This window comes from Anopheles aquasalis, chromosome 2, assembly GCF_943734665.1.
Source record: "Anopheles aquasalis chromosome 2, idAnoAquaMG_Q_19, whole genome shotgun sequence".
Classification (NCBI taxonomy): domain Eukaryota; kingdom Metazoa; phylum Arthropoda; class Insecta; order Diptera; family Culicidae; genus Anopheles; species Anopheles aquasalis.
In genome coordinates this window covers 49,637,501-49,652,500 of record NC_064877.1, presented here as the reverse complement: position 1 = coordinate 49,652,500, position 15,000 = coordinate 49,637,501, and the positions used below count along the sequence as shown (strand labels likewise).

Below are 15,000 nucleotides of genomic sequence, written 5' to 3'. Positions count from 1 at the left end.
GTGTTTGAAGTGAAGGGATCTTTGCACATGTCGGGTTCGATTCCGGTTCCGGTGGTGTTGCTGATTGTGTCGCTGGTCAGATGACTTCCGAGGAGACGAACTGGCTTAGCTATTACACTGTGAGGTACTGACCTTCAATTTTGTCATCTTCTTGTCCATCTGCCGTTACCTTTTATCTCAACAACAACTCAAACTGAACACACTTGTATTAAATCATTTAATGAATGTGTGTCCTTTTTCTTTTTCTTCTTGTCGCCCCTCTAGATTGCCGGTAGTTAGTGACTGTCCGGCAGGTCAAACTGCTAGAGTTACATCGAACCTGCACTCGTCCAGTAGCACCATGGCAAACAGCAGGGTACCGTCGCCTCCGCTGCCGGAAGTCAACACACCGGTGGCGGAAAATTGGTGTTACACTCAGGTAAGCACGGTTCCAAGTATTGATAAGCGATCGCATCGTCCACTCAGTCCATCCAAGACCTTGAAGAATGGAGTTCTCCTGTGACACGGGAGGTGACCGTTCGATAAGAGCGGTAACAAATCATGTAACTTCTACTAAGTACAAGAGCCCGCCAAATGATCGATCGTCAACGACGCGAATACTAGTTACGATCATGCACGGGGTGTCCTCGGCCTTCAATTTATGCGCGGTTTTGCTGCTCCATTGGTTTCTTGTGTTTCCAACTCAGCTCTACACTACTTGGATGTGGCATATAAACGGTCTCGGTACTTCCGCGAGTCCTTGATGTGTGCTGTGGTAAAGCAGCGCAACCCTGTTCTACGCGAAACCTTGGATACGTTGATAGAACCGACTAGATTTCATCCTAACGATGGTGATCATTTTTTCCTTTGTGTCCTTCTATCCATTGCCAATCGGTCTACTGTAAGAAAATCTGGATAAGTTTATTGATTGGCCGTTTGGTGCTTCTAAATGATGGTGAAGGCCTAAAAAAGATCAGAGAAGTCTTCCATTGAGAGTCTCTCTCTGAGTCTAGGACTCGAGAGATGAGCTATTTGTAGAAACCGGGAGTGTTCTATTTGTGTGCCTCCTCCTTCCTATGCTCCTCTTTCCCATCTGCAGCATACACCGCCATATAAACGTTTCGAGGCGTGTTAGTTCAAGGTGTTGGTCTACCACCCTGGGATACGGATCCCAAACCCAAATCATTTCTTTTTCTGGCTCTTCTGTTTGCCGTTACCAGCGTTAGAATAGAGGTGGCCGGAACCGGGGAATCATCGGCTATTTGGAGAGCGTGTTTCGGCATTGGGAAACAAACAGCACGTAGCGTAGAAGGGAAGAGAAAAGACTCTTCGCTAACGCATATCGAAGATGGTCTCCTTCGTAAAAATACGCCATACTTTCTTGTGCCGCCGTGTGCCGTGTATCAAGGAGCAGCCCCACTCTGTGGCCTCTTCCTCTAGAACATATATAAGCATCACCAGTTTGCTTTTCCACCGTGCTTCCATGGTCGTCTACCTTTTTTCCATCGTATGCGTCCGCCCCTCTCACGGTCCGTCGGTCGGTAAGGGGTGGATCCCGTATTTATGTCGTTCACCTCTTTCTCGGGCAGAACATCTTTCTATGCTTCTCGCACCACGACGCTTGCTTGCTTACCACACTCTGTGGCTTTGCTCTGTACCGTTTTGGGATGTGTGGCTGGCATGGCATGCTTGGCGAAACAGATCGCCCTTCAACCGACTGTAGAGCCCGCGTCGTCATATGCCAATGCCTACTACCTCCACTCTAGGGCTCTGTTGTTGTTCGTTGGTCGGTGCGACGATCGACCAAAGGATGGTTCTTCCTCTTACGACTGCTTCCCTTGTGCGAACAGGCAGTCAAGGTGATTCGTTGAACCAACAAGCGTCTAGACGCCACACCCTGAGACGTTTCTCGTGCATCGGCAGCAAAGGGACTAAGAACATGTTGAGGTGTGTGCTCTGCTTTCATCACAATGTATCCCCCAGTTTCATTGCAATAAAGCCAATCGGTTCCAGCAACGATCTAAAACAAATCAAACAAACACACATGATCTCACACGATCGGTAACAGTTGAGTTATGACATTCCTTCGTGTTTTGTGCGATCATCCCCTCTCAGGCTACGCACCACGATGACGACGACGGCGACGAGGAGGATGATGATGATGATGGTGGAGAAATGAGCATGCTAATGAGCATCAGCGGTTCAACAAACCCCCCGGTCCTCCCAACACCATACACATACCACCACCGAGAGAATCGGGGAGAGAATATTCCGAAAAGTGGGACCGGTGGCCGCGAGCAGCCGATAAACGAGAATGAGGGGACAAAAAGAATAAGGAATCCGTGTTGTTGACCGGTGGAAATTCTCTCGATCCTTCCGTCTCTCCGTGGCACATTTTGTGCGAACCACTAGAGCAACATCTTTCGAGGAAACATATTTTTCGAAATGCTTCTCCGCTGTGTTGTGGTTCATTATCAATTATCATCGTGAGGATGAGTAATACCAATTCTCACTCATTCGCCTCTACAAAATGGGGTGTAACTTAGTAACTGAGTTGGATTGATACGTTTGCAGCTTTCCGACGGTTACTCCTCCGGAATTGCCACTCCACCTTCGAGCCATGATGAGCTCCCCATGGAGCAGCTTCATCGTGAGAGAATCGAAGCAAAGTCCACGGGTCCACGCAATGTGCGCACTCTCCCGTCTCTCTGTTCGGGTGTTGTTCTACCTTTTTTTACTTTATTTTTTTTTTTATTTTGTGAAAGTGAGCAAAAGAGAGTGATTCTCTGTGGAAGCGCGCAGAGGACGTGATCTCAAGCTTCGCTCCTCGGGAGGAAACATGTTTCACGACGACGGTGCACACGGTGGTTGGGTTGTTCAAAACGTGGCGTTGCTGTGTTGCCCCTCCTGGCTGGCTGGCACACAGAGAGTTAGTGAAGACGGACCCCGAGGGAATGAAACAAGCCAGAGATAGAGACGGAAAGAGCGCACATGAGAATGAGAATAAGTCTAGTGTGAGAGAGAGAAAGAGAGGGAGAGGGCCTTCGGATGGGCCACCCCGGGTCGACCGGGTGAGATGGGATCGACGTCACATTTCAAGGCCGAGAGGTTTTTGAACTACCGCGCGGCTACAACTCATGGTCGTCGTCGTCGTCGTCGTCGTCGCATCGTAGCAGCTCCTCGCGTTCCTTGGTTGTGAGGTTCGGAACCCTCGGTGCTAAGACCTCTCGATGGGAGAGAACCATCGTCGACCGTCAGCGAGCTGCGATGATGTGGAAGAAGAAAAGCGAGGGGTAAAAACCACTTGCCACCGCCGCGGACCGCTTGTTGTCCACAAGCACACAACACAACCACCGTGTCCGTGTTGGCAAACCACATGTGGTCTGCTCTCTTTCCTCCAAAAGAAGTTGATGACCACACGCGCACGGACGCACCCCAACAATGAGCTTAGAATTCGTCCTCGGCAACAAATGATGATCGAGCACGATATGATTGACCCATATCGCCTAAGTGATAACGAACCTTCAATCCTTTTTCTGTTCTTTGTCTTTTGTGAACGCATTATCGGGTTTTAAACACCAGGGGGGGCCCGGTAAGGATAATGGCGCTTTTTATACGCTAGTGTGTTGCTTCCTGCCATTAAATAACGATTAGCAAGCAGGCTGGCTGTGGCCACAAGGACACCGAGCGAATGTCCTTTTTTTGTCCTTCTGCCTCTCTCTCTCTCTCTCTCTCCGACAAATGATCACAATGAAGACGTCACCCTTCCATGTTCCATGCTTTTTGAGCCTTTTTGATGGCCACACGGTGGCAGCGAGAGCTGCGGTGATCAGTATTTTGGAACAAAATGATTGATGAACACACAATCACAATCATCCCCCGGTCCTTAGCCGGAGAGTGCGCTGCTCGTTCTAATTGTTTTTTGTTGAGATTGTTCACCGTACTCCGCTTGAGGTGGACAACAAGAAATGCTTTGGAATTGGATTTTTTCATCCAAACAGGCTGCGCGATCAGCAAGGGAAATTATGTTCTTTTTCTATGCTTTACGGCGTAAGCTGATGTTGAGTGCAGCAACATTGATATTACGAACGATTGTGTTGTGGTCCGGTTGTTGACACTTTGCTCTCTCTTGCTCTCTCTTATATAACCCGCGAGACACAGCGAAAAGGGAGAAGAAGAAAGTTCTAACAGAGTACCTCGTGGCGAACACCAGCTCCCCATCGTCATCATCATCATCATCTGCGCGCCACCACCACCCCGCTTATGGATAAGTCTGTATGTGTTTATGTGGTCGTCGAGCATAATAAGTCCGAGGCAATCGACCCCGGATCGGTGGGGGTCAATCTTCTCCCCTTCACCCACCCACCCTACTTTATTTCTCTCTTTCTCTGGCTCTGGTCGTTTGTTTGCTTCTTCGTGTGGTGTGGTTTGTCGATGTGGAACAGAACTCTCCACCTTCCTTCCACAGGAGCGAGAGAAGGTATTTGGGATGTAGGGAATATACCCCCCCCCCCCCCCCCCCTCCCCCCATGATCATCATGCAGCAGCATGAAACTGGGAATAACGAGAGAGAGAGAGAGAGAGAGAGAGAGAGAGAGAGAGAGAGAGAGAGAGAGAGAGAGAGAGAGAGAGAGAGAGAGAGAGAGAGAGAGAGAGAGAGAGAGAGAGCACAAATACCAGATGCGTACCTGCTGCTGCTGCTGGTGATCTTTAGCTCTGGCCAGTTGGTCCAACAGAGCAGAGCGGTTGCTACTCGCTGCTTTTAATTGTGTGTTCCTCCAACGAGCACGCATACAGAACGAAAGCGCACCTTCGATTGGGAAATGTGACGGTTGGTGGAATGGGGGAGGACGCAATGACATTGAACTGCCTTCCGAGTGTTGCTCTCCATAAACATGTTTCTCGTATCCATTCTACCTGTAACCTCGGTCCCACGCTTCCACAAACACATACTAACATCTTCTGCTGTATTACCTATCTTCATGCTTTGCACAATTGCGTTGGTTGTTCTTTTTTACTTGATGAAAAATGAAATTACAAACAGCACACAGAAGACAGAAAACGCGGATCAATAATAATAAACCCTCAACACCAGTGAAGGTGATGCTAGGGTTCACATTTAAATGTATTCTTTCACTTTAATAGAAAAAAAATCTTCATAGGACATAGAGGCAACACTTGTTCATCATTGAATCTTTTTATCACCTTTGCTAGTAAACGAGTTCAAGGGTCTGAGCTACACTATCGGGATATCACAACTGAAAGATATCTGTAGTGTTTCCTGTGGTATTTTTTTATCGGTAATGATATTTATGGTTTTGAATGCAACTGATCTAGTTTTGAGGAAGAAGTTGGGAATGGTGTGAGCATGTCACGACACTAAAGAGAGAGAGAGAGAGAGAGAGAGAGAGAGAGAGAGAGAGAGAGAGAGAGAGAGAGAGAGAGCACGATCACTACTTCTATCTACAGTTGTGTTCAAAATAATAGCAGTGCCGAACCACCCAGTAAAGAAATGATCATTATTCAAGTATGCGTTGTCTATTCTATCAATCAATCATGTGGGTGTGTAGTGGTGGGATCACTGATAAGATAGACATACTACTTGCACCAAGAATATCATAACTTGCTGATATTTTTGCGAAAAACTGCTGCAACGTCTGTTTTTTACTGTTCAAAATAATAGCAGTGGTGAGTGGTTCTAAGCTATTTTCATTGTTATTTTGTGTTTTAAAAAAATTTCTTTGCACGTTTTGCTTTTCCATCAATCGGTTAATATGTAAAAAGCAAAAAATTAACGAAAGGCAAGACTTTTTTATTTTTACAGCAGTAAAATGGGACCCTCTAACCATTGATCTGATGAGAATCGGAATTTTATTTTAAAAATATGAAAAAGTAAGAAAAGTCGTACTTGCAGGTTCAAGAACTACTGGGATGCTTTGCCAAAATGATCAGCAATGATTTAAAATGGAAAGCGGAGTCAAAATCTAGTGCCGGCAGCGATACAAGTCTCAGAAGACTGGCTGAAAGATAGTGAACATGTCGAGGAGAGATCCAACAATCACTTCCAACAGGATTAGGGATGCATTGGACTTGTCTGCGAGCACAGTAACAGTCAGGGGACGATTAATAGAAGCTAATCTGTACGCACGAAGTCCCCGTAAAGTACCTTTGTTGTCGAATCAACATGTTGCTAAACGTCTTAAGTTTTCAAAAATCCACGTGGACTGGTCCAAGGAAAAATGACGCAATGTTTTGTGATCTGATGAATCCAAAATAGTGTTGTTTGGATCAAAATACCGTCGTTAGTACGTAAGACGTCCATTTGCCACAGAATTTCGACCACGGAATACGGTAAGGACATTAGAACATGAGGAGGCCAATATAATAGTATGGGGATGTTTTTCCTGCTATATTGCCTGGCCATTTTATCGTATACCAGGCATCATAGACTATCATGCATACATCAGAATCCTTGTCTAGGTTATGCTTACTTATGCTGAAGAAGAAATTCCATTGAAATTTTTATTTCAACAGGATAATGATCCTAAATATACTAGTAAACGCGTAAAAGCGTGGATTCAGCCGAAGAACATCGAGGTTACGGAGTGGCCAGCGCCGTCTCCTGATCTCAATTGCATTGAGAATCTATGGGTAGATGTCAAATGTGCTGTTTCGGAAGCAAACCCGATGAAAATGGAAGAGTTTTGGTTCAGTAATTCGTAAATCGTGGGCTGCGATCCGTGTCCCTCGATGTCAAAGACTTGGGAGCTCTATGCCTAAGCGATGCGCCTCTGCAATCAAGAATAAAGGCTATTCTACAAAGTATTGAAGTGGAAAAAACAATATCAGTACCACGGAACCTTTTTTTCTTTCCAAATTTGATATTCTCGAGTGAAAACACTAGGAATGGTGAAACACTGCTATTTTTTTGAACAGCTACTTTTTTAGTTATTTTAAATTGGCCCTTAGTAATGGGCTGATTTTAAAAAGTAAACTATGCATTCTTGTTTAGTGTTGTTCCTTTTTGTATACACAACAAACAGATTTCGAATCGATGCATGAATTATCATTTTATGTTACTTTTTTGCTTTTGAACCAGCCACTGCTATTATTTTGAACACAACTGTATAAACCATGTCGGAAGACGATCACCTGTAGATCACAGCGGTAAATTCTTCAAAGAAATAAGCTACTTAGTCCCTTTTGACCGTGACCGTCGGAAGCGGAGGACTGTTCCGGGAGAGCGCGATCAACGTACTCGAATCTGCAGAGTTCATCGATCTTCTAATGTTATGTGTCTACGGTCGCCCATTTCGGTTGCTTGTGTGCTTCATTCTCGAGAAGAAACTGACTGTTATTGTAAAGCGGGATATTTGGCGCGATAAAAAGGAAATAGTCATTTCCTCTGACTACTGTTCGTGTTGGTCGTTCGTTGCTCCCCGCTTTTATCGAAATTCTTTTCGTCCCCATCCGCCCGGTGGTGGGGCGAAGTGTTGCCGTGCCGCGGGAATAATGTTATTAAGGGGGAGAGGGGGGGGGCGGTCTGGGCTTCCTTTTCCCATTTCTACGTACCCACGCACGCATGTACGCACTGGAGCGAAACTAATATCGCGGAGAATGAATGAGCCCACCACCACCAACCGCTGCCAATGCCGCCACCGTCGCTTCCCTAACGTTCTATGCGCACCCCCGCTACACTGTAATATGCTGAGTTTGCTTGCCCGCGATGGACAGTTGAGTGGCTAATGTTCGACTCATGCCTGATGTGTACGGGGTGCGTATGATTAGAATGCCAAATTCATCTCGATGCGGGAGGGCGACGACCTAGCTTTCATCCCCCCACCTTCTAGCCCTCTCGTGTGCGTGCTTCCTGAATTTTTCCTGCTCTTTTTGTTGGCCGTATTTGCGAATGTACGAACTGACCGAAAAATAATGGAAAAAGGCGAAAGATGGTTTGAATAATTGAGAAAGGGCCAGGCACAAAACCAGATACCACGAGACACAGTCACCATTATCTAATGGTTGATAGCTCTAAGCTGTTTATATTAAATATTGTTTGTTGTCAATATCTTCGTCTATAATTTGTTAAAAAATGATTGCAAAAAACAAGAGCAATTCGATACACAATTGTTTGACCAACCATCACAATAGAACATTGCTTTATTATCGCTACATTTGTACGCGCTTTAAAATACCTGCAACATGATATTCATCTTTCACTGTTCATCCTGTGAAAGTGGGAACAGCAGCGAACACTAACCCCCGCGCCAAGATGGGCCGGAAGTTGCTTGACTTTTTTCAAATGTTTTCTTCATCATTCCTATAAAAAAACATGCTCTCGCCATCTCCGAGGGGGGAGATCAACCAGTAGCAGCAGCAACGCAACGATCTATTATGCTGCTTCCCAATTATGATGCGCGCACCATGGTCAAAGTCTGACGGCTGCTACATGGGGCTGTAATTGAAAAAGAGGATCACTACCACCATGGGTGTTGTTCGCTCGCTCAGCGTTCGTTCTGGTGAAAAAGTTGGCCCTTTTTCCGCCCTGCTTGGTCCGTGGCCACTTTCTATCGAATACTAACGCTCCAGCCACAGAGTATCTTTGCTGTATTTGGTTGCAGGAGGTGTGAGATGAAGAGGGTGATGGTATATGTTCCGGCCTGGATGGAAAGCAGGCAAAATGTGGTTTATATGTTTCACCGTGATGGCAAAGAAAAGGAAGCTCCACACACCTTCAAACAAAAATTATGAAAAAGTGTGTGATTAGAATCCAGCTCAACAAGTTTCATAGCAATTTTGTGTATTTTTAGTAACTTTAGCTTGCAATTCTTCTCACTTGTTGATTGTTTGCCATTCGATATTTTTCACTTTTGATACATTTGGTAGCTGATTGTAGTGTTCGTGTTGAGTTATGCCCCGGGTGTTACTTTTCATCTTTTCTATTGAGAACGCTTACAGATCGGTTTGTGTTTGTCCATTTAGCTGTTCATATTTTAACAGCACAGTTCACAGTAAAAAAGATGATAACGATTAAAAAAAATATATAATTTATGGAAAGGATCGCATTTCACGGTCGATTTCATCACTCATTCGTGTGCTCGCATTTTATTTGAAGAAAGAGCGGAATTTCTTCGTCAAAATATGGTCAAAGATTCGCTTGAAATCGTTCAGTCAAAGACAGAAAAGAAACCATTAAGGACGTTCTAATAAACATTCGATAAGAATCACAACGATCTGTAGATGATCTCCATTACTCGTAGAAAAGATAATTCAAAATGTGCCAGGAGGTTTATGAAATAGTTACAGGAAAAGGTTAACTAAAAAAGACATCTAAAAGCTTTCAACAAAGATGTAACCTTTTCCATGTGTCCATCTGATCTGATCATACGCCAACCGTCAGGCTGCCACGATCGATATCCTGCTAATCACAAAAGCATAAGATCAATCGAATGAAATATTACATTTTTCGTCTTATCCCGTTGTACGGAAGAGTACTCGCGTAAAACAGAGAAGTGGGGATGAAATTCAACATCAGTGCGTCTGCAGAGGGTGCAACAGTGTGGTATAAAGTAAAGGGAATGGGGTGGGGGTGGGTGGTGTAATTTTGCGCATGCTACTGGTTCCTTTTTGGCCATATCTCCCTCGTCGCATTATTTACACAATCATTTTTATACCGCGTGAAAGTGAAAAATGAAAGTCTCCGCGCGCGCGCAGTGTGTTGTGTCTGGTCCGGTCTCGGTGGTGATGGTGGTGGTCCGTCCAGCATAATACTCTCCATCCGCCAGGCGCACTCTCCTTTCACATGGCATAGAAAGAGAGACATATGGGTGCGTGGGTGAAGATAAATTTGGTTACCATTCTCTCCTCGCTCCCCGTGTCCTCCCGCCAGCCCCAGAGGGGGACCATTCGTTGTGCATGCATTGATGAAAGCACTAAATTCGATTGTCGCTCGCGGATTAATACAGTAGCGGGCGATCACTTCTACTTGTATGTGTGCATGCTGTGTGATGGTTAATGAGGCATATTTAAGAGCTCAGCCACCGATTGGCAGACGATTTGATAAAATTTTTCTTTCGGATATCTTCCGTTGCATAACAGCGGGCGGCCGCACACTCCTCACATCCTCACAGTGCAGTGCAGTGCGGTCACCTTTTACGCCAACTTTCGCTCAATCAATCTGCTGGTGGCGGAGATGTGAGACGCGATTGTTTCAAATAGTGTTTTTCGTGGATTAAGTAATGTGTAACATTGTTTTTTCCCTTCTCTCTTTCTCTCTCTCTGTTGAAAATTAATCGTAATGTTGCACTTTAAAGAGTTGTATGTGCGTTTGGAAAACATTCACTTCCTGTTGCGGCGCGTCCCTAGACAGACATCACACCCCCTCCTAGTGGGAAGTTTTCCTTTTACTTTCGCTACTCTTTTTCTCTGTCAGACGACTGATCACAGTCCGAATCTCCTACTCCTCCCCCCCGTTCGATGTATTGTTGTTGTACAGAGGGGCTTGTGTTGATGGTACTCTCACTTTTTCCCATCCTCCTCCGCTCCCGGATTGTGGCTCCGTCAGCTTTTGCCCTTCGATCCCTTCACTTCCTCTTCTGCTTCTTCTTCTCCTACCCTTCCCCGATATGCCTGCTGCAGTGGCCGGGTTTCACTGTGTTTATTCAAATCTGGGATAATCAAAAATCATCAGGGAAGAGTCTGCCAAGAGAAGAGAGAGATAAAGAGAGAGGAGAGCTTCCATGTCACTCCTGGTACACTACCAACACCCTCCCGAGAGCTACAATTTCCCTCGAAATAATGTGTTCCGGTTGCTGCTGGGGCATCACGACGATGCCGTCATACACAATCCCTCTCCGTCCCGACTGATTGCTTCAAACAGCGCTCGGTCACCCTTTTACTGAAGATATACCCCCGTCGTTACTGCAGGAGGGCGAGGGAAGGCCGGGGGGGGGGGGGGTCCCTGCTCAATTCTGCTCTGCTCTGCCGTCGTTGGCTGCAAAACGGCGCCAAACGAGAGCGAAAGTGAAATAAGCTCCAGCTCTAGTGGATATGGCAGGGTGGGGGGGCGGTGCAGACACGCGGTGCCGGGTGGAGGCGGCAGACCACGATCACCCAACGAACACTTTCGTTTTCACTTTCGTTTGTGGCTGGTTTTTAGCTGTGGCTGACATTACCGCTGTTGTTATTGTTGCTGCTGCTGCTGCTCTTTAAGCCCCAAATGTGAGCCGAGTCGATTGTACCACCAGCACGGCGACGACACAACTGGGAAAGACATTTCCAAATTGTCTCCAAACAGCAATGGGTTTATAGCGGACGATCGAGAAAGGATAACTGATCGTCTCAAACTTAAACTTAATCGTACTTAAAGTTAAAGCAATAAAAACAAAAATCTCATTTGTCTCATTTTCAAGTTTTGTGGATCTTAGTGTCCAAGATTCTTTAATTTTAAAAGAATCATTAAACCAAATCATGGAAATGGATCGTTTCAATGGCAATAGCAACCGGTTATGAGCAAACAAATGATCTCTGGTACAAATGCTAAAACAGAAACACCTTCGGCAATGGAGAAAATAGAAAGGATAAGAAAGAACACATCGTGCGCGGTTAAATAATGATCATGAACGATCCAACGAGTTGTTACCCCAATCTCCCCCCCCCCCCCCCTAATTGATACTCGATTAAGGAAGGGGAGATGCGATACTCCATCGGATGCAGTCCTCTCTTTCACTCTCTCTCTCTCTTTCTAATCGCTCTTTCCGTCTTTCTTCGCTTACATAATGCTCTCATGCTGTTACCAGCCGTCGTGTTTCTTATCAACAAGATGATGAGATAGGTTAGAGGGGGGCTGTGGAGCGAGTGTGGTGTGGTAGTGAAAAAGAGATCGAAGACAGCTGTCGGTCACAGCCTTCTTCGTTTGCTGGGGGATCGACTTTCTTCGAAGGAGAGCAACCCGGGGGAGAGCCTGTACCTTTCTCTTTCTTGATCCTCGCGCCTGTGTTCGTCTGTTACCTTTGCCAATTTCCCTGTATTAAATGTCCTTTTTCCGTGCCAGGGTATCGAAGACCGACCACCACCACCTTCCACATAACAATCAATAAGATTCAGAAAAAAAGAGAGATGTAGTAATCGCATCGATCGATCGATCCCTCCGCAGTCATCGATCGGAAGAACGAACTCTCTTTCTCCATTATTTTCCCTATTCACTTTCCACCGATCGAGGGGCCCATCATTTCAATTCCGGCTAGACACACTGCGGAAGAAGCTGATCGGCGTAGTATTTGAGTAATGGACAAAGAGAAGAGGAACAGTTGATGCTCTAATCGTGATGATGATGATAGTGCCATTTGCCTGTCTGTCTGACTGTCTGATGGGAAGTTTCGTGTGCGTGAAAGTACGGATCAGACTCCGCGCAGCTCTAGCTCCGAGGCCGCCAAATCTTCGGCCGAAAGCGCGCTCTCGCGCGTTCGATTCTCCCTTCTCTTGCGTTTGAAAGCCCAGCCGCCGCCGCCGCCGCCACCGCTACCGCCTTACCTTGAGTGAAAGTCCACCCCCAGCCTCCCCTTCTTTTTCTCTCTCTCTCTTTCGCTCTATCTCGGTCGGCCTGCATGGAAAGGGAGTTAGTGGTTGGTGGGTGTCGTCGATCGAATGCGGTAACAGCTGGACCGGGGAGGAGTAGCAAGCAAATCGTCGTCTCGTCAGCGTGAGCCGACCGCACAGCGCCCACCCACCCCACCGTCACTTCCATGTTATCGTCATCTTGGCGCTCCACCGGTCGGACTCTTGTCCATCTCTCTCTCTCCCTCCCTCTCCCACTCCGATCGTGAGGTCGGCCACTCTCCTTCCTCACCGACGACGACGACAACGACGACCAGGAGGCCGCTTTCTTCGCGTGTTCCGTTTTGAGCGCGCGCGTAGTGAGTAAAGTATCGCGGAATGGCGCGCATGTCCGATCAGTGACGCTCTCGCACTGTTTCGCTGCGCACCACCGACCGAAAGTCCCTAAAGTCAGCGCTTGTTTTTTTGTTGCCGGCTACCGTGTGTTCGTTTCTTTGTCCGTTTGTGTTCTCCTGGCAAGTGAATCGTGGTGGTGATATGTTTGGATGCTTCTTCCTTTGAGGAAGGTGTCCGTACGTGCCGTTAGCGTTGCTCCGTGGATCGATAGATCAGTGTGTGCTTAGACGGCTGTAACAAGGCCTCTTTTGTGTCCTTGTCGTCCTTTGTAGTCTCCGTGTCAACGCACAATCCGAGTGCCGTAGTGTGTCCTTTTGCGATGATCAAGCAAGCGGCGCCTTTGTGAGCAATTCGGGCAGCCGGTCTGTAAAAAGCGTGAAGTTGCCTAGCTTTTTGGGAGCAACAATAACTCGCAGCAACCTGCGATTGGTGTTGAGTTGTCGATCTGGAGTGCAATTCGCAGAGTTGGTTCGTGTAGAGTATTTTGTAGAAATAAGTGACTTCCGGGGAGCAAACGGAATGGAAGCAAACGACGCCACCGCGGCCTGTCTACAAACGGCCACAACGACGGTACGGACCCGAACGATCGCTATCGCAACGACACCGGCGGTACCGTTGGTGGCAGGATCGAATGCTGCGGGCTCGGCCGAGGTAGCCACCAGTGCGTTCATCGTTCCTTCCTCCTCTACCGAGCTTGTGCGGCCCCTGGTGCCCCGTCGTCGCATACTGACCGCTACCTACATGGCCACAACGACCATCTCCAAGTCGGGTGGCGGTGGCGATCCGCCGACGTTACCAAGCGAAGCTTCCGTTGTTGCGTCATCGTCGTCTTCCGCGTCCTTGGCAACCAGACGACGGGTAGAAGATCATCCTGCGGAGGAAAGTGGTAGTAGCTGGCCAGCTTCAAGCATCACCACTAGCACCACCTCGCCCTCGCCAAGCTTACCGTCCAGTACCACCACCTCGACGACGAGCATCCCCAGTGCTGCCTCCACCGGCAGCTTGCCTCAGCGACAGTTCATCACCACAACGACGACGACCGTAGTGGCAGCAGATGGTGATGCCGAGGGTGCACCAACCGAAACCGACGATGACCTCGAGGAGAGAAAATGTATCTTCAAGATGAAGCTGAACTACTACAACATCTATCTGGTTACGACCAGCTACCGAAAGGAAAGGCTCGCTCCACACGCATCTTCCCCCCCCCCCTCCCCTTCTCCTTTTACACCCTTATGCAGACCATAAAAAGGCTTTGGGCATCGCGACCATTTTCACTTTCTGCTTACTTCCCACACTCTCTTCCTTCTTCTCTCTCTCTCTCTCTCGCTTGTTGCTCCACGTGTGGTGTGCTGTTACGTGTTTTATGCGCACCATGCGGTGCACCACCACCACCCCCAACACCAAAACCAAACCATCCCCCCCCGGCACAGAAAGAGGGGGGCTAGAGAAATCGCCTTTAGCGTTTTTTTTTACATTTGTCTGCTGCCAAAGGATGGGATGGATGGATGGTGGTGTTGTTGTTCGTGGTTTTGTTTTTTTCCCCCCTTTTTTCTTTTCTTTCATGCTCTTCTCCCCAACACTCCGGTTGCTTCACGGGCGCGTCTGCGCCACCACTCTCTTTACATAATCGCTTCTCTTTAACCCGCCCGCCGGCTGGCTCCTCCATGTGGGTGCCCCGTTTGCGCATCGTGCGCATCTCACTTTCTTCCGCGATCGCCGAGACACCCGGGGGAGGATTTTCGGAGTCGCAGGGTTTCAGATGTGATGATCACACTGCCGTCGCCACAAAAAGATACAGAAATGGCACAGTATTGTTGCCTTTCCACCACGCCAGGCTCCCGCCCGGCATGATCGCTTCTCCATCATTATCAAGGCACACGATAACAACACGAGACCGAACGGAGGAGGAGTGATCACCCCTTTCTTTCTTTCCCTCCAGTTCATATCACGGCGCCTCACGACCGACCACCAATTGGCCGTTTTCTCCCGGTACAACATTCTCTTTTTGTGTGATCGCTGCTGCTGCTGCTGCTGCTGCTGCTGCTGCTGCGGCGGCCGCCAGCGCGGTAC

General features: G+C 47.5%; 1 protein-coding gene across 9 annotated transcripts in view; it reads left to right on the top strand.

Annotated features, from left to right (window-relative positions):
* Nucleotides 1-15,000, top strand: part of LOC126580239 (protein roadkill) — a 65,309-nt gene that overhangs the window by 46,170 nt on the left and 4,139 nt on the right. For 6 of the 9 annotated variants that reach the window (XM_050243893.1, XM_050243887.1, XM_050243890.1 and 3 more), the window contains exons 2-3: nt 1-124; nt 265-418. The exon at nt 1-124 is cut by the window's left edge and continues 302 nt beyond it. In XM_050243893.1, the coding sequence (XP_050099850.1) occupies nt 81-124; nt 265-418 (198 nt within the window). In that variant the 5' untranslated portion in view covers nt 1-80. The remainder of the gene's footprint in view (nt 125-264; nt 419-15,000) is intronic. The other 3 variants (XM_050243894.1, XM_050243895.1, XM_050243896.1) reach the window with 1 other exon arrangement.